At 28.3% G+C, this 18675-nt stretch overlaps 4 protein-coding genes across 5 annotated transcripts in view; 2 read left to right on the top strand and 2 right to left on the bottom strand.

Moving 5' to 3' along the window:
• Nucleotides 1-10119, top strand: part of LOC119669066 (serine/threonine-protein kinase minibrain-like) — a 44864-nt gene extending 34745 nt beyond the window's left edge. The window contains exons 5-8 of one of the 2 annotated variants that reach the window (XM_038078825.1): nucleotides 147-314; nucleotides 373-659; nucleotides 725-1361; nucleotides 7620-10119. In XM_038078825.1, coding sequence (XP_037934753.1) covers nucleotides 147-314; nucleotides 373-659; nucleotides 725-1361; nucleotides 7620-8644 — 2117 coding nt within the window. In that variant the 3' untranslated portion in view covers nucleotides 8645-10119. The remainder of the gene's footprint in view (nucleotides 1-146; nucleotides 315-372; nucleotides 660-724; nucleotides 1362-7619) is intronic. The other variant, XM_038078826.1, reaches the window with a different exon arrangement.
• A 2337-nt stretch (nucleotides 10120-12456) lies between these two features.
• On the bottom strand, nucleotides 12457-14012 carry LOC119669068 (zinc finger protein 622-like). The gene is made up of 3 exons (XM_038078828.1): nucleotides 13345-14012; nucleotides 12929-13291; nucleotides 12457-12869 (listed from the first exon to the last, which is right to left on the bottom strand). Exons 1-3 carry the CDS (start codon nucleotides 13813-13815, stop codon nucleotides 12519-12521), a joined length of 1185 nt encoding a protein of 394 aa, XP_037934756.1. The 5' UTR covers nucleotides 13816-14012; the 3' UTR covers nucleotides 12457-12518.
• A 995-nt stretch (nucleotides 14013-15007) lies between these two features.
• Nucleotides 15008-16527, top strand: LOC119669071 (zinc finger protein 622-like). The gene is made up of 3 exons (XM_038078830.1): nucleotides 15008-15750; nucleotides 15811-16149; nucleotides 16214-16527. The coding sequence occupies exons 1-3, from the start codon at nucleotides 15367-15369 to the stop codon at nucleotides 16463-16465; spliced, it is 975 nt and encodes a 324-aa protein (XP_037934758.1). The 5' UTR covers nucleotides 15008-15366; the 3' UTR covers nucleotides 16466-16527.
• Nucleotides 16528-17278: 751 nt separating this feature from the next.
• On the bottom strand, nucleotides 17279-18343 carry LOC119669072. The gene is made up of 2 exons (XM_038078831.1): nucleotides 18215-18343; nucleotides 17279-18144 (listed from the first exon to the last, which is right to left on the bottom strand). The coding sequence occupies exons 1-2, from the start codon at nucleotides 18241-18243 to the stop codon at nucleotides 17403-17405; spliced, it is 771 nt and encodes a 256-aa protein (XP_037934759.1). The 5' UTR covers nucleotides 18244-18343; the 3' UTR covers nucleotides 17279-17402.
• Nucleotides 18344-18675: the final 332 nt, after the last annotated feature.

The following is an 18675-nucleotide window of genomic DNA, read 5'->3' as shown; positions in this document are numbered from 1 at the left end:
ATTACTAAAATTTTATTGTTTAACCTAAGAAATTCTTTTAAATATTCAATATATGTGACTGACATGTACTTTTAAGTTTTTATAATATATTTTTTAGATAACACATTTTTTTTTTTTGAAAGACCTAATACTTAATATTTTTTTAGGTAAGGGAAGTTTCGGACAGGTGGTTAAAGCCTATGACCATGAAGAGCAATGTCATGTAGCGATAAAAATTATTAAAAATAAAAAACCGTTCCTAAATCAGGCACAAATTGAAGTTAAATTACTGGAAATGATGAATCGCGCGGATGCTGAAAATAAATACTATATCGGTAAATATAGTTTTCATTTGATGTAATAATGATATTAATATGTGCTTTATTGTTTCAGTAAAACTAAAACGGCATTTTATGTGGCGTAATCATTTATGTTTAGTGTTTGAACTGCTCTCCTATAATTTATACGATCTGCTGCGGAATACGAATTTTCGTGGTGTGTCCCTAAATTTAACTCGTAAATTTGCCCAACAGCTTTGCACTGCTTTACTCTTCCTGAGTACACCAGAACTGAATATAATTCACTGTGATTTAAAGCCCGAAAATATTTTACTTTGTAACCCGAAGAGATCAGCAATTAAAATTGTGGATTTTGGTAGTTCTTGTCAGCTGGGCCAAAGGGTAAATAAAACAATTCAAAATATCTATATAAATATATATTATAAATTTTTTTATTATTTTTTCAGATATATCAATATATTCAATCACGTTTTTATCGATCACCCGAAGTCCTCCTTGGCATACCATATGATTTAGCAATTGATATGTGGTCACTGGGTTGTATACTAGTTGAAATGCATACTGGTGAACCACTATTTTCTGGTTGTAATGAAGTTGATCAAATGAATAAAATCGTTGAAGTGCTTGGTATGCCGCCAAAGTATTTACTAGATCAATCAAATAAAACGCGTAAATTTTTTGACATAATTGTTTCGGATGGATCGTATGTATTAAAGAAAAGTCAAAACGGTCGAAAATATAAACCTCCAGGATCACGTAAACTTCATGATATACTTGGTGTAGAAACGGGGGGCCCTGGGGGACGTCGTCTGGGTGAACCCGGTCACTCTGTGGCGGATTATTTAAAGTTCAAAGATTTAATATTAAGAATGTTGGATTTTGATCCGAAGTCACGTGTTACACCTTATTATGCCTTGCAACATAATTTTTTCAAACGTACTACTGATGAGGGTACGAACACAGCAGCGAACATAGCAATATCATCACCGTCGGTTAGTTCGACGTCGTCTTCAGCCATTGGTCAAGGCCAACAGCAACTGTTACCAAGTAGTGCGGTGCAACATCAAGAACAACAAAGTCATGGTAAGTCTGAATAATGCATACTTAAAATATAAACAACTCGTTTATGTTAATTTTAGTTCAAATATTGTTTTAACTTATGTTTGGAATAGTAGGATCGTTCACGTATCCATTTTTTGTATACAATTTTTACAAATAGAATATTTTTATTATATTCGGATTGATTCTCTTGTGGAAATTATTCAGTTGCTTAAAATGTATTATATATTATTTTTGTTGGTTTGATTTTGTTTTATGAAATGAAGTTATTTTAATTTAAAGAAATTTGTTGATTTCTTTATTTTTTATTTATAAATGTATATGAGTCCATATAGAAAATAGTGTACATTTTGAGTGTTACGTATACTTACTTTATTATGTTTTTGTTGTAGTTTGAAAAATTTTACCAAACCCAAACTACTGAAATCTTACTAACTAAATATCGTCATTTATTTTCTTCTCTTTTATATATGCAAACATGTGTACACTTTAAATCATTATACAAATCGTAAATAAAAATTCACTAACAAAACCACGAAATGGTTATGAAATGCAAAATGAATTTTAACATATATATATATATAATAAAAATATTTAAAACTTGACAAATCATTGCTAAAGACGATCGACGATGACCGGTAGTGCCTCGGGAGCAGAGCAGCTTCACGTCATCATCATCTACAGCTTCCTCAGGTTCGGTATCAGGAACGACGGCAACAGGACAAATTGAAACCAAAACCCATTTTGTTTAAAAACAATAATAACTGTCCTATTTTAAAATCATAGCAAGCGACAAGAGTTTATCATGTAGCGCTATATACCATACAATTTATGCTTCAAATAGAAATATGTACACATTATACCACATATACTACGTTCCATGGAACAATTAATAATACAACAAACTATGTTCATTGTAAATTAACAGATATGCGTCAGAAGAAGAGCTAAGGTGTTTGAATGAGAGAGAACTATGAATGTGTTATATTGAATGTAGGACTGTGAGTGCATGTTTTAGAAGTTCCATTAGTCAAATAAACAATGTAAAAACATATTTATAACTCATTTTATTTGTAACAACTGTATAGTTAATTTTTATTTATATATATTTTCAATCTATTTATTAGAACCTTATATTGACTGCCATCAACTAAATTAGTTTTATAAATCTATTACATTTAAATAATTATACAAAAGAGTTATTATGTGTGACTACTAAAATTTCCTACCATTTAACATATAATTAAATTAACAAATAATTATGTGAATATATTGTATACATATATATTTACATAATTGCAAAAAAAAAACAAAAAAAAAATTAAACAATGAAACTAAATTATGAAGGCAACTTTAAAAGATTAGTTGGTTTGACATTGTCGTAATCGAAATTATCAATTTAAATATTATATTATAAATTAAATAAAATTTCATAGACAAAAATTATATAAAAACATATTTTAGGTGATTTAAATAAATACACTTGGCAAAACTATACTAATAAAAAAAAACATTATTTTAATAAATAAACTATAAAATGTAAAATATTTTTGGATATTAAATATAATTATTTACCTTTTGGCTAATAAAGTTTGATCTTACTAAGAAATATACACTTCCTATATTTAAATCTAAAAATCATATATATAAAAAAATAAAATGTTCAAAAATGAATAAATTAAACTTTTTGGACACTCTATGGCAATGTTTATCCAATTAATCATTTTCTTTTTCTTTTTTCTTATAAATACAAGTACATCTGTTTCATAGAGGAGTTTTCTTTTTCTTTTTCTTTTTTATTTTTATTTTTATTATTATATTTTACTTTTATTTGGTTAACATACATTATTTAATATGCAGTATGCAGTTCTAAGAAACGTACTTTTTTCTTCTGCTTATTTATTTAAACTCTTAGTGATTATATCTTAAATCACTTTTGAATAATTATTTTTTTTATGCTTCATTACTTTCAAATACCTATATTTATTGTTAATTGTTTAAGCTAAAAAAACTCTAATTGTTTAATTGATAAACAAGATATATATATATATTCGATTTATATCGATTTTTCTTTTTTTATTAGTTTTAATTTATACTGCAATTGTAATTATTTTCTTTTTACTATTATTTTCATTTCATTATTTAATTATCATTATTATACTTATATTATTGCTATAATGATGTTATTATTGTTTTATTTTATTATAATTTTTTTTTTATAATATTGTTTTTCTACTTTTTTATTATTACTATTTCGTTTACTATTTTCATATCATTGTAAAATGATTTTTTATTTGTTATATATATTAAATTTAATTGCAAAATTAAATCGAATTGCAATTTAAAATAATTTAATTATATTTATGTTACAATTTATTTGAATTTTTTTAATTGAATGGAATTGATTGTTTATTTCATTCATATTTTGATATATTCCATTGTGTATACTTTAATTAAGAAATTATTATATATATATATATATATATATCATCAAAGATCGAAAAACTGCATTTATAGTTAGTTATTATAAACTGTCATTAACTAGAACAAAAACACATTTTGATTTATTAATTAAAAGTAGGTTACAAATTTTAAGGTCAACAACAATTTTGCAAATATCTTAATGGATATTTAAATTTATTTATTATATATTTATATATTAATGTATGCGAACTTCTTGCAGATAATTTCACTTATATACATATATATAATTAATATTATTTATGTTGTAAACAGCATATTCATATATTGCATATATATATTTATATATAAATAGAAATGCGAGCATATAGGGCAGTAATTTTTAGCAATTAAGTTTTAAGTTAAGCTTATAAAGATATTGTAAAAAGTGTAAAAGTTATGATAAGGATAAGGATAAGGAATGTTAAAGTATAGAAGAACCACTAAAATTAATTTATAGTAAATAATATAAAAGCAAATCATAGTTTTTAATAAGAATTGAAATATGTAAAAATATTAAAAAAATTACAGTTCTTTATATTTAAGAAAAACTCATTTATTATATACATATTCTTAAATATTAGCATAAGTATATATAAGTATATTTAAGTTAATAGTTATAGTTTTTAGTCTATACATTCATTTAATTTATTTAGTTGCAGAAATAACATAAAATAATATTTAAAATATATATTAAACAGAAACATAGTTAAACATAATTAATTAAATAAAAAATGATAAAAAATAAAGTAAGAAATAATTGTATTAAGAATAGTGTTATAGGCTAGAGAGATCTCTTTCGCAAAGTTTTTAAGTTCGTTTAAAAAAAATTAATTTATATATTTATAAACAGAAAATTCGATTTAAAAGAAACCAACATAGAAAGGGATAATAGCAACTGTAGATGTGAAAAAAGTGTGAAATAAATAAAAAAACCAAAAAACAATTAACAAAGATGAATGAATATTCTACACTTCAAAATAGAATGAGGGATACAGCTTCAATAATATGAAGAGTTGTATAAAATATAAAATAAAAAATTTTTACAATGATTATGTTTAAATATTGCAAAATTTTAAATTATATTATTTTTTAAAAATTTTGGCAAAAATATTACTAAGCATATATATTTATATATTAATGACGTTACACTTTGAAAGAGGCAATAGCAATGAACTAATAAAATAATCTATACAAGAGACGAGAAAAGCACAAGTGCACATCGAAACTGTTAATAGTCCTATGTTCTTAAATCGGAACAATGTAAAGAAGATTCCTTCAAATAGTTAAGGTAACATTCAAGCCCTGGTCGGACATTCAAATTCTTCAGTAAATTTATTTAGGCAATTAATAACGTACCAACTCAAATATATTTAAAATTATTCCATCAAAATATTTATTAATGGAAAAATCTTTATTATGATTATTATATGTTAATTTTATTAATTCATGTTAAGTAAAAAAAATGATTTTATGTATACAACATCATTCCTTCATTGAACAATTGAACTTCTAAATTATTTGATTATTTTGATTTTAAATTAAGAAACTCATATACGAGTAAACTAAATAAGCACAGCGAAAAATATATTTTTATTTTTAAATTTTATTAAGAATTGTGATTATTCTATTGTAATTCTGGTTTAACGTCATTATTAGTAAACTATGTGCAATATTAAAAAGAAATTAATTATCGCAACGTTCGTACGCAAAATTAAATAAAAAACTATATTGTAAAAAGAAAGTAATTATATTATGTATATGCTGTAAGTTCAAGCAATGTTAGCAAAAGTTTCGAAAGCAAATTAGTACATAAAATTACAGTAAAAAATATGTTAAATAATTTTAAAACTATCAAAAACATTGCATTCAAATATAAATAATGAACTAAGAAGAAGACAGTATTTAAATATAATAATGATAGTAAAAAATATACATAAACTAACAATTAAAAATAAAATTCAAAGTTGATATATTTAAATATCTCATAAATAATGCATAATAATAACAAGAATTAGTTTCATAATATATATATTTAAAAAACCTCCCTTTTAATTAAATTGAATGCATAAGAAAGTTACAAAAAAATATATACACTGGTAATGAAAAGTATAAAATTTATAATTATATATTTATAATTATAAAATAGGTTTTCTTTTTTTAATATTTTTACATTTATTGTGAAGTTTTTTACACAGGATAGGCCTAACATGAAAAGACAGCAAAGAAGCTCTATGAAAATATATACATTGATACTGAAAATATATATAAAATACAAACAGTATAAACAATATTTATTATTAATTACTTTACTACAAATAATATTAATAATATTATGATACACTCACATTATTACAAGTTTAAGTTACGGCAGCAAAGAAGTAACAGAATATAAAATTATACAAAATATTAAAAAAATTGCAAAATTCTAATAAAAAATTTATGATATAATCAACCAAAACAAGTGTTCCGTTCCTATAATTTTAAATATAAGAAACTTAAATTAGAGTAACATTTATATTTGAGCTTAATTTACAGGGGGTTAATAATACTTCACGACCTTAACGTAGTCTTAATCACTTCTAATCCTTGAAAATATCTCACTACATACATTTTCTCTTAACTGTTCCCTTTTCTAGTATAAAGGTCCGAATAGTCATGACCTTTAGTTAGGATTTAGTTAGGAGATCCTAACTGTTAAGTAAATAAATTAAATTCTATTATTTTCAAAATAAAATATTTTCGAAAATACAATAGTTTTTTAGATACTCCATCACAATGAAGTGTCTAAAATAACAGAAGAGTGTCCAAAATAACCGGGAGTTTCGTGACTGAATTAAACTAAAACTAGCTCTAAGTGATCAATGATTTCTTTAGTAAATGAAGAATTGATAGAATTCGTTTTTTTAAAATCCTTTTAATAAAACAGTTCATATAAATCAGTGTTTCACTTTACCGATACGTGCTGATAGCACCATAAAATAATGTATTTTTGTCTTTAAGAATATTAGGTTTTTGCGAAATACATATTGTTACCGATTATTGAAAAACACGTTACATATTTGTAAAAACACATTGAAATCTTTTCCAGTTCACAATAAATATCATTGTGTACATAATGTATATCAGAAGTACACAACAGTATCCAGTGTACTTAATAGTACACTACAAATGAAAAAAAAAACATATCCGAAACACTAAAGTAATGTAGTGTTCCTGACGTCTTATACAAAATTTTTAGTGTTCTCGTTAGTATTTTTTTCACTAACCTAGTTATTCTTAAAATAATATTTTCCCGAATGTAGTAAAATTGTTAGTGTCTGTAAAGATGGTAATGTACTTTTTCCTTAGTGTACACTTCGAGTGTTGTATACAAAACAGTATACTACGTTTGGTACTGTGCAGTTTATATTCGTTCACTGTTTGAGAAATACTGATATAAACTATTACACATCAGCTGACGTTATATATAATTTTATCATTTGAATTAATAGTCTAATAACCATTTAATTAAATAATTTATCTATCTCAAAAGAAGAAGTGAAGTATATATTTGCAGTTATTGCTTTCAATTATAATTTAAAAATGTTAATTAGTGAAATATTAAATTTTTAGTATTGTTATTTAGTTTTGGATTAAATTAATGTTATTGATCGATAAAGCAAATAGGCCTATGTTAAATACTATACACCGCTTTCAAAAAAAATTATTAAAATGGTACCAAGTGTTATTTACCAAGATTTTTATGAGAGTTATTATGTAATTAAAATTTTTCAATATTGAAGATTTTTTAATATATTAAAATTATTTTACTTTTTACAGGTCTACTGTTGCATCCGAATGTGCATTCATCTTCATCCTCCTCATCAGCCTCAAATATATCTGCGCTTAATAATCAGCAACCTAACAGTTTAAATAGCTTAGGCAATAGTATGAGTTCCCTGCAGCAAATACCATTAACCAATCTGATGCATAGTCGTAGTGCTATACGTGGCTCTTCAAAAATGGGTTATGATCATCCTATGCTAAAGTCAATGTATGAGGTACAACAACAACAACAAGCCGCAGCGTTAATGGCAGCGCAACAAGGATTACAAGCTCTTCTCTCACCATCAGCGAATATTGGTGGAAATAGTAGTGGAGCAACAGTCAATCATTGCAATAGTAATAATAATTATCCGCATGCTATGGATTGTGATCCGCCAGCCTCACAAATGCCACAACCTCGTTTCATAACTAGTAATTCAATAGGAGGCGTTTCAAATACATCATCTTCACTATCTTCCTCGAATAATAATGCTGGAGTTGGTAGTAATGGCTCCAGTCGGATGCGGTCGTCGCATCATATATTTAATACGCCACAAAAAAATTCCCAATTATCATTAATTGGGCAACATGGAACACCTAATACAGCGCAACAAATGCAGCATCACAATTATGCTCCTGCTTCTTTACCACTTGATTTAGTCAATCATCCATTGTCAGCGGCAGCATCTCACTTAATGATGACTGACTCAAGTGTAATAACAGCATCAACAGGTAGCTTATCTGGTCCCTCTTCGTACTCCTCATTACTTTATCAACATCAACAACAGCCACACAGTTTCGCAATGTCAGGACCTCAGTCAACGCACGGTATCGGTATAGGTGCTGTAGATATGCCCCCGCCACCAACTGCATTGCTGCAGCATCAACAAAGGCGTGGCGAAAGCGCTTCACGTGTTCTTGGTGGCGGTGGTAATGTAGGAGGGCCCGGTAATGGTGCGGCTGGAAATAATGGTGGCGGAGACTCCTCTTCACCTATGGTTGGTGTTTGTGTTCAGCAGAGTCCTGTCGTAATTCACTAGATTTAAGAGCGTATTAATATATCATAAAATTTCAACACTGTAACACTGTTTTTCTGAAACAGTCCTTTGAACATGCATACATTCAAAACTAATATGTATTATATACGTAAATATTTTTAACCAACCACATAACAGCTACTTCCTATATAGCCTTATATATGCATGTATATATTCCTAACTTCTCACATGTCGGTCACACTATTAATTATAATAAATTTAATTATTAATTAATTTAATGCATGTAACAATGAAATTTTAAAAATATTTCTAAAACGAAATGTTAAGTACGTTTTTATTTTTAAGGATTTTAAGAATTAATTCTTGATGACGTAAATATTCCCTTAAAATACAAGTACAAACAGATCCAATTTATCTATAAATGTCCTATTTATCAAATTTCTTGTAATCGCTAGACATCATGAAAACACATTGCAAAAAATTAAAATGACCCCACAAAATTACCTGTGGGGCGGCATGATTGATAATTTTATGGAATCGTTATAAATTTAAATGTAGTTATTTAATTTATTTATTTTAACTTGAATGTTTTGATGTATTTAGGTTGTTAGTACCTGTACTGTTCTTAAATTGAGCGCAAAGATCTACAGAAAGTCATTGGCGTATTACTTTTTCGCTTCAGATTTATTGCAGACTTGCGTATTATGTATCTTTGCTTTCATCAACCAAATAAAGTGTAGAAACTTTAAGATAAATGCGTTCAGATTCGTCAATACCAGATTAATGGTATTGAGACATTTCTGAAGATCTTATTGAGGACATATTAATTTTGTAAATTTTTTGTCTAAAGCTTACAATGCTTGTTGTACCTCATAGGAATCTGTTTGTAAAATCCCTTTGGAGGTATGAAATCCTTTTTATCCCTTTTCGATAAAAGGTCGGTATCTCCATCTGGATCAATTGGAATATCTCATTGATGGGAAATTATAGTAAGAGCAATGAGTATCCCGTGGGTAATTACATTTTTTTGGTAGAGATTTTATTCTTTTTCATGAAATAAAATGATCTGTCAACAAAATCGTAAGAAAGTATTTCATTATCGGAAAATAAGTTCCATCACTTTGCTTTAACAATTTCAAAATCATAGTCGATGTATCAATTTTCCACGCATAATCGATTTTCACTGTAGACAATGGATATCGATGTGTATAAGTGCATTCAGTTTATCAGGTATATTCTGGGTGTTCTTTAGCCCCGCGAGCTACTCTCCTGGCTATGTGGCTATATGACACAATAATAATATATATATTTATAATATATAATATATATATATATTATCTCTGGGCGTTATAAAATTTAATGCACGAAATTAAATTTAAATTAATTATTTTTTGCAATTACAGATGTGTAAGTGGTTATAATTGAGTTTGATTTTGTTTTTTATTTTCATATCCGTCCAATTTGTTAAAAAAATTCCGTTTTAATTTTACTCGCATCCGAACTGTCTCAAGAATTAATATTTTATAATTTGTAACTAGTTTAATTTATGTAGTTTAAGCAAATATTTTTATGTGTTAAATATAAAAGAATAATTTAAATTAATTTAAACCACAATATGTTGTCAAAAATAAAATCAAATAGTTAATATTTAAATTCATAATATTTAAATATATGTAATTAAGTCATAATGCAACAACAAACAATATTTAAAAACGAACAATAGCAAAATTTTAATTTTTAATTTATTTAATATGTAAGGTATTTTTACATTACGTTTATTAAACAAAAAAAATTAAGAAAAAAGATATAAAATTTTTATTTGTAATAAAGATATTGCCTAATAAATGCCTAAATTATGTTACAAAACAATAAGAATATGCTTAAAAATTATTCAATAAAACCTAGAAAAACAAGAGAAAAAAGTACCTACATACTTAAATCGACGTTAGAATATAAAATCACATATCACATACTATTATTGTGACGGTGGGACATTTTGAATGTTCACATAATACCAGAGTCAATAAATATGGATGAAATCGTTGCTTATACATCAGTGGCGGTGCTAGATAAACCGTTTAAGTTGGTAATATCAAGCCCTATTTCCCAGAATTAGAGGGAAAACGTTAGAAGAGATGAATACGTTTAAAGCATAATTGAATATAATAACAATTGCTATTGAAATTACACAAACAGAAATTTAAATAAACGAAAATTTTAGCTTTAATCGCTTGTGGTCCTTCTCAATTGGGCTCTGTTAAATTCTAGGTTTAAGAATCTTTTTGTAGCAGATGTGGGAACTATGAGCATTTTTCTGATTGGATTATTTTTTTTCTAAAATTATATTGAAAAATGTATTAGGAATGTTTATTTTATATCGTTAATGAAGTCTAGAGAATTAGATTTTATACAAAGGAATTTTCCAAATAGTTCGAAAAGTTATAAGTCGCCGTTTTCACCTTTCCGAAGTATTTTAATTCTAAATAAGTACTATAAATAAGTACTGCATTGCAAGTAGTACTTGAAAAGATCTGTATAAAATTTTTAATCAGCGCTTTGAAACAAATTTCGTTACCGATATTAATAGCATCGATTGTTGTTAAAATATCAAATTTGTTCTGCATTGAAACGTGTTCTATAGATTCATCAATATGGCAAATATCGAACGAAACAGACGAGGAACCAACTCTAGCTAGCTCATTTGCGCGCTCGTTGCCTGCTATTCGAGTTACCTTGGAGCTTTTGCGCACAGTGTGTTAATACATCGTATACATTGTTCAACTATTTTAGACAAAATACTGCCTGCTGAAATAGCTTTAATAGCTGCTTGACTATCAGTGAGAATATAGATTTCCTTTTCGTATAGCGAAAATTTTCATCTGAAATATTGAATTAGAGTCACAAATGTGGTAGGATTATTTAATTTCAAGGTCCATGGAATTAATTCCGGCCCTTTATCTATCTTTGACCTGTCACTGAAAACTGTTATTCACGGATTAATTAATTCCAAGGCCCGCGGAATTAATTCCGGCCCTTTATCTTTCTTTGACCTGTCAGTGAAAATTGTTATCTTCCCTTGCGTTGCAATCAGCCCAGCCTCACAATCCCCAGTAGGGATGCAAATCTATTTTCAAAATATAAGCCGGGACAAAATTAATCCAATTCGCTATTCCCATCGTTCGAATGGATTGATAATCCTAATTACCAATTAATTATTAGATATCAATAATTAGATTATCAAATTGTAATGTCAACCAGTACCAACAGTTTTGATTTAGAATTAAATCATGACTATCAGTTTTGATTTAACAAGAATATTTTATCTAATCTCTAAGTGTATGACCCTTTCAAAAACAAAAACTTAAAGGAAACCACTTAATTATACAAGGATCATTATTTTATATTATATATTAAATGAGTATTAGTTCTTAAATACCCGGCATCATCGAGCTATCTTATACGTGGCCTACCTCTGCTGCAGTCATTATACGGCGTGAAATGGAGTATTCGCTTTAGTGGTCTATCGTCCGGCATTCTCATGACGTATCCTAACCATCTCAAGCGTTGCGACTTTGCGAACTTCACCACATCTTCACCATACCCGGTATATCTTCGAATATTTTAGTAATTGGGAAATTAAACATACTACTCGGTTGTTTTATATTTTTATTTGTTTGTATGCACTGTGAACTAAGATCCTGTAAACAAGATGATTTAGCTGACTAAAATCCTCTAACAGCAGAACACGACACTTTTACTACATTTCATAACAAAAAGTTTTATATTGGCATAACATTTTAATAAAATATTAAAACATCAATATATTCAGTCTATTTCAGTAATATAATACATACTTTCAGTTAATAAGCGTTTATTTTATAAAACCCGGTATATATATATTAAAAGAAAAAATGGCTTAGAATAGAACTTGTGGTCGATAATGCTTCTGTAATTTGTTGGCTCTGCAGCCTAATTTCATTTGCCACTTTGCTTGTACACGTTTCATCAGATGTATGTCACGTGCTTTGCGTGCCGCTGCTTGTTGTTGCGTCGATGACCATCCTAGTGCGCGATATTCACTTAGTACTTTATGGAGTTTACGATCACTTTTTTTCGGTACTAGAGCTCGATTAGGATTTAAACGTTGTTTATAGTAGCGAAGTAGAGATCGATGGCCAATCACTGCGCCAGATGGCAAGACTAATTGATATTCGTCACCGTCAAGTAAATCTGGAACAACTTCTTCATCAATGTCCATACCCTCTTCCTATAACATAACAATTTTATTAAAATTTATTATGAATTATGTAAAAGATTAAAACTTACATGATCAGGATAACTAGAACTGTAATCATAGTAATCAGCATATTCAGCCAAAGCTATGCCTTCGTGTAACATTTGACAATGCCCCTTATCTACCATATGTTTTCGCACAGCATCAAGGGAATAAAATGTTTTACCTTTATCGTTACACCAAAGACAAACAAAGAAATTGCCAACTTTTTCAGCTAAGTATTGAAGTAAGCCTTCCATATCAATGCAGAATTCAGTGTCGGGAATAAAGAAAGAATGTGTTACAGACATATGCTTCAAATTTTCAACAACGTTTTCACTAGTATGAGTGCAGAATAAGCAATCATTAATTGTAATTGGGCATTCTGGTATTTCATCCCACTCTTCATCGTCAATCTGAAATTAAATCGTATTAATATGATTTTTATTATCTACATTGCAGAACATACTTCCTCTTCTTCCACATCTTCATACTCATCATCATCTTCATCATCCATCTGCACATCGCCTGTATCATATTTAACCTTTTGTTCTAAAGCTTTTGCTATTGCTGGGTGAGGTCGTTGCGTTATCGCAGTCCTAACAGTAACGTTTGTTTCATCAGTCAGGTTTTCCTTCTGGTAACGTTCCAACGCTTCCTTGTGCTTTTTACTGTTTAAATGATTATCATGCGCATTTTGATTAGTAAATTGCTTGCGGCACGCATTACAGTAAAGATTTGTTTGACGTTCTTCCTCCGCTTCAGCTTTTGCATTTCGTAAGTCTAAAACACGCTTTTGAAACTCTTCAGCGGTGACCGGAGGCAACTGCGCAACAAGCCTTTTTAAATTATATCGGTGCCAATCAGTTTTATAATGGTCGCGTTGTAAATCTGCTGAAGCAAATTTAGCACCACAATGCAAACAAGTAAAAGCGCTCATGACTACTATGGGAATTTCACAACCAATAAGAGGTAAAACTAAAATATGTCTGATACCAAACAAAGCAAATCACGTTCTGTTTAGCGGATAAACGAACCAAACTGTCACTATAAAAATGTCTGTTGACATTTTATGTACAGCGGCTACAATTTAAAATTACAGATTTACTAAAAATTTTTTAAGTAATTTTTTTTGACTGCAACTTCAAAATTTTTTACAGTTGTTTATTTATTGCATATAAGAGATAAGTTTGAAGTTTGAAGAAATTTATTTTGTTGTTGTTTTGGCTTATATGCAAAGGTAGACACAAGTTGAAATTAAAAAAATATTAAAATCGTTGCAATATATATATATTTATTTATACTAACAGCCACTATTTTTAATATATGAGATCCAAAGATAAATTGACCATTGGCTTATTATATAAACTAAATTCTACTAAATAGAACGATGTACATTATACTTATGTTATGTTTAATTATGACCGTATGTGAGTTCGAGTAAATTGAGTTAAAATAAATTAAAATTTCCTAGAGATTTTTTGCACTGCAACATTTGCTATCATACCGACATAATTTACTATTTCCTTCAATTTACCATCAATTTACTCGAACTCGTACACGGGCTACAAAATGCTTTCGCTACTATATTAAACAACATGCTATTGAAAGAATAACATTAGTTGGAATGCCAAATGCAATAAAAGTCATGTACTTATTTTTTATTAGATTTATTAAAATTCTTGATTTGTACCCTGTTCTCACTGCAGTTAATTAATTTATAAATTAATGTTATAAATATTGCTTTAATGAAGGCGATGGGAAGATACTATTTTTATTATTAAAACGCTTGGTTGAATTTAAATTTTGTAAGCCTGAAACACTGAAAATACTCAACGAAATTATTAATGGATATCAATTATACTAAAAGATGTTTTTGATATTTGCCATGTAAACAAAAATTTGAAGTTTTTTACATTTTGCATCAAACGAATATATTTTTTTGCAATTGCTGCCTTTCAAACTACTGCCTAGTTTGATATAATTCAAATAAATTTAATTAATTTATTACAAATCTGAAAGTACAGAGGCAATTATTTCTGTTTTTTTATTTTTTTATTTTTTTCCACAAATTATATTTTGGCAACAATTTATGTTAAATATACAAAATGTTAGCAGAACTAAAATATTTGGTGTTTTGTTAGTTCCAATTAATCAAAATGGCCAGCTAAACATATTTTAGTTAATTGCAATACTTCTATTTGTTGTAATACATCAATGCTAATAGATGAACATAAAATACTATTGCTTCATGGGATGCTTTGAATTTGAAAAGCTACAAGCAAATTAGTGTGAACCATGCTTAAAATCAGTTAAAGTTGGCAGTGCTCACCTGTTGTGAAAATAATAATAAGGCAACATTATGAAATTGTATTTTTGTTGCTAGCATAAAACATATCTACGATTTCGTACGCACTTTGTTTTGTTATATCATTTGATATACGCTTGCATTTGTTTCTGGTTGTAGTTTTGTTTTGAATTAATCATAATTATGGTTATCACATATACATGCATTACATGCTGCGTTAAGTTCGCAACAGCAGAAATTCAGCGAGATCATTATAAAACAGATTGGCATTGCTTCAACCTGAAGCGACGTGTGTGTGAGTTGGCACCTGTTACTGCAGAAGACTTCAAAAACAGAGTATTGTTCCAACAAGCCATAAAGGTGCAAGAAGAGAGTGAAATCAATCACTTTTGCACCTCATGTCGAAAGCAATTTGCCAATCAAAAAGCATTTAATAATCATCTGAACAGCAAAAAACATAAAGAAAATCTTAAAAATAAATATGAAAAAAAAGATGATGACGCTAATAACAACATTGATAAGTCATTCGATGTGTCTCAGAATGAAGAAAGTATGCATAATATGACTGTAAGTTGAAAAAACATTAAAACAAAAGTAATATAAGTTTTAAATGCCAATTTCATTTAGGAAAAATTACAGTCTCTTACGCTTGCAGATGGTGTTTGCATATTTTGCGTGCACACCAGTGCAGACTTAGAAGAAAATCTTAAGCATATGTTTGTGGCACATTCGTTTTATATACCTGAGTCATCAAATTGCAGGGATGTGCGGGGTTTAATAGGTTATTTGAAAGAAAAAGTTACTAAAGACTTTATGTGTCTTTGGTGCCATGAAAGAAAAACCTTTCATTCAGCCGATAGTGTGCGAAAGCATATGACGGATAAAGGACATTGTCACATGTTTGATGAAGACATAGCATGTTCTGAGTATAAAATTTATTACGATTTTGCGCCTGCCAGAGAAGAGGTAAAATATATTTATTCAATACAAATCAAATAATTGAAGATTTAAAAAAAAAAAAAAATTACAGATCCAATTAGAAGAAAAGGGCTATGAGCTTGAAAATGATGTGGATGGGTGCTTTGTATACGAACTTGTACTGCCATCTGGTGCTGTTATTGGACACCGTTCATTACTTCGCTACTACAAACAATTCTTTAGATATAATAATGCATTAATACCTCACAAGTCGCCAGAATACAAAGAGCGCATTTTATATAAACGAGATATACCTCTTGCCAGGTGGCATCCCATTTTTCTGGGGCAAAAAGTTAGACCTTAGAAATATGTGAAGAAATACATAAGTGCAATAATTAATATAAGAAAATAAATTTTTTCACTTTATTTTTCGTTTCGGTTTTATTATTTTAGCCATAAATGCAATAATCGTTTTTATAACGCAGTAAATGGTATAACTTCATAAATAGCCTTCATTTAATTTTATTAACGCTCTCGAAATCATTTAAGTTAAAAAGTAGTCAAGGTTATTGATAAGTCAAGCATCTAACGTGAATGACACATTTTTTTCTAGCAAAACTATTTCAAGTTTTTTACTGAACATCAGATACATGTATGCTAGCCACCTTCATAAGACCACAATTTACCTTTTCAACTAAAAATTTATTTACTAATGTTACAATATATGGTTTCTAGCTAAAAGTTTACGAAAAAAAAATTAAACTACATTCTTTTTTAGCATTTTGTTGGACTTTATAATGGAATAGGTTTAAATAGCTTTGCTTTTTTTCGTTACATTGCTTTATGGGGATGTTCTATTGACATAATACGGATCCCACTTTCTTGCATCCCACTTTATAATTTGATAAACATAATAATTTATTCGTTAAATGAGTTTTCCATTATATAATGAAATTGCATGATTAATACGGATGGAACTTGTCGTAACATGAAAAATATCGTTTTTCTATAGCTTAAATTGAACTTGTTCAGAATGAATTCTTAGAATGAATTAACATACTGATGTGGTGAAGAACCTTTAGAAATGTGATTTAATAAAGTTATTCAGGACAAATAACGATGTTTAAATATAAACAAATTACAGAGAATTAAATTTAAATGCTAAAGTAACTTTTAGTTATTTCGTTAAACATAAGCTTGGTATTTATTAAAAATGGAAAACTAATTTATTTCGTTTTACAAGCGCATAATTTTTACTTAAAAGCATAGTGGAAATTTGATTAACATCAATGTTTTCATATTTATTCCGCAAGTACATCGTCGAGCCATTTTTGATCATCTTCTATGTTACTATTTATTGCTGTATCAACTGTTGTTGCTGCGACACTTGGAGCATCAAGTTGCACTTGACTAACTTGAGCAGCAGTCATATTTAACAAATCATCCAATTCATCAGTAGGGCCTTCATCAATTGCTTCAGCTAGTGGGTCTTTTTTTGTAGCGGTGGACTTTGCGGAACTACCTTTTTTAATTTTTGGTTGCGATAAATATTGCTTAAGCACATCCTGATATGCTTTTTCTGCATCTTCGGCGGATTTCTCCATATTAATAATTTGATTATTTGTAAAAAACCCTGATGCATAATCCATGCGTTTATAAAACGGTATGGTTTTCAACCCTGAATTCAAAACCTTTAGACTCAATGTAAAATATTCGCTAACCTCTGTATTATCAAAAAGATCATCATTGTCTGTGTCCCAATTTTTTTCAGACGAAAACTGAAAATGTCCACCAATTGATATAGGCAATTCGGATAGTTGTTTGAAGTCTGCTGCCTGTAATTGCCTATTTCCCTCATTGTCGTCATCAATATCGGGTGGATAGTCCATTGGCTTTTGTCGTCCAGCTTTTGGTACAATTACATCGAGATCACTGGAATCCGCTATATCTATAATGCCACGGGTGTCGTGTTTTGATTGTGAACTGGATGATGACTGTTCATGTGCTCCTCTTCTGTCATACTTTTTAAGATTTTTACGTTTTCTGTTTATAAAAGTTAAATTATATTCATTACATTATATTATTAAATTATTCTTATATAACTAGAACATACCCTTTCATACGATCGTCCTTGCTAGCCATGGTGTCTTTACTGATGAGTTCGTTATGGCTTGACTTGTTTTGTTTACAATAACTTTGGTTCCTCCGGCAACACACAAATAGGTGTTCCAAGTTTTTTGATTTTCTTGCGAATAATATTAGTGTTGTAAAATGTTCAAAAATGTGTGGTGCTGTAGCATATTATAATTGAAATATGTAGATAAAAAATATATTCGAATTGAATATAATATTTAAAATTTTATAATTATTTAAATAATTATAATTATATTAATAATAATTGCATATTACATTTTCAATTATATTTTATATTTTATTTATAATAATCATTTGGCTAAACATTGGCAAAATTTTTGATTGCACTTTAACTTTATCAACAGGGGTATTCACTTTCTCTTGCAAACTCATTTCAAGGTGCACGAAATGCACAGATTGTACGAAAATGCAAATAACAAC

Source organism: Teleopsis dalmanni, chromosome 1 (assembly GCF_002237135.1).
Source record: "Teleopsis dalmanni isolate 2A chromosome 1, ASM223713v2, whole genome shotgun sequence".
Taxonomy (NCBI): Eukaryota; Metazoa; Arthropoda; class Insecta; order Diptera; family Diopsidae; genus Teleopsis; species Teleopsis dalmanni.
Note: the sequence above shows the minus strand (reverse complement) of the source record. Positions and strands in the feature narration are given on the sequence as shown.

Bases quoted from the DNA above. Each gene is read 5' to 3' on its own strand.
- LOC119669072 (XM_038078831.1), bottom strand. From the start codon at position 18,243: ATGGCTAGCAAGGACGATCGTATGAAAGG. The intron at 18,145-18,214 runs GTATGTTCTAGT...TTTTATAAACAG, and splicing joins AAGGACGATCGTATGAAAGG to AAAACGTAAAAATCTTAAAA.
- LOC119669071 (XM_038078830.1), top strand. From the start codon at position 15,367: ATGGTTATCACATATACATGCATTACATGCTGCGTTAAGTTCGCAACA. The intron at 15,751-15,810 runs GTAAGTTGAAAA...AATTTCATTTAG, and splicing joins AAAGTATGCATAATATGACT to GAAAAATTACAGTCTCTTAC. The intron at 16,150-16,213 runs GTAAAATATATT...AAAAAATTACAG, and splicing joins TTGCGCCTGCCAGAGAAGAG to ATCCAATTAGAAGAAAAGGG.
- LOC119669068 (XM_038078828.1), bottom strand. From the start codon at position 13,815: ATGAGCGCTTTTACTTGTTTGCATTGTGGTGCTAAATTTGCTTCAGCA. The intron at 13,292-13,344 runs GTATGTTCTGCA...ATTTAATTTCAG, and splicing joins AAGATGTGGAAGAAGAGGAA to ATTGACGATGAAGAGTGGGA. The intron at 12,870-12,928 runs GTAAGTTTTAAT...GTTATGTTATAG, and splicing joins GTTCTAGTTATCCTGATCAT to GAAGAGGGTATGGACATTGA.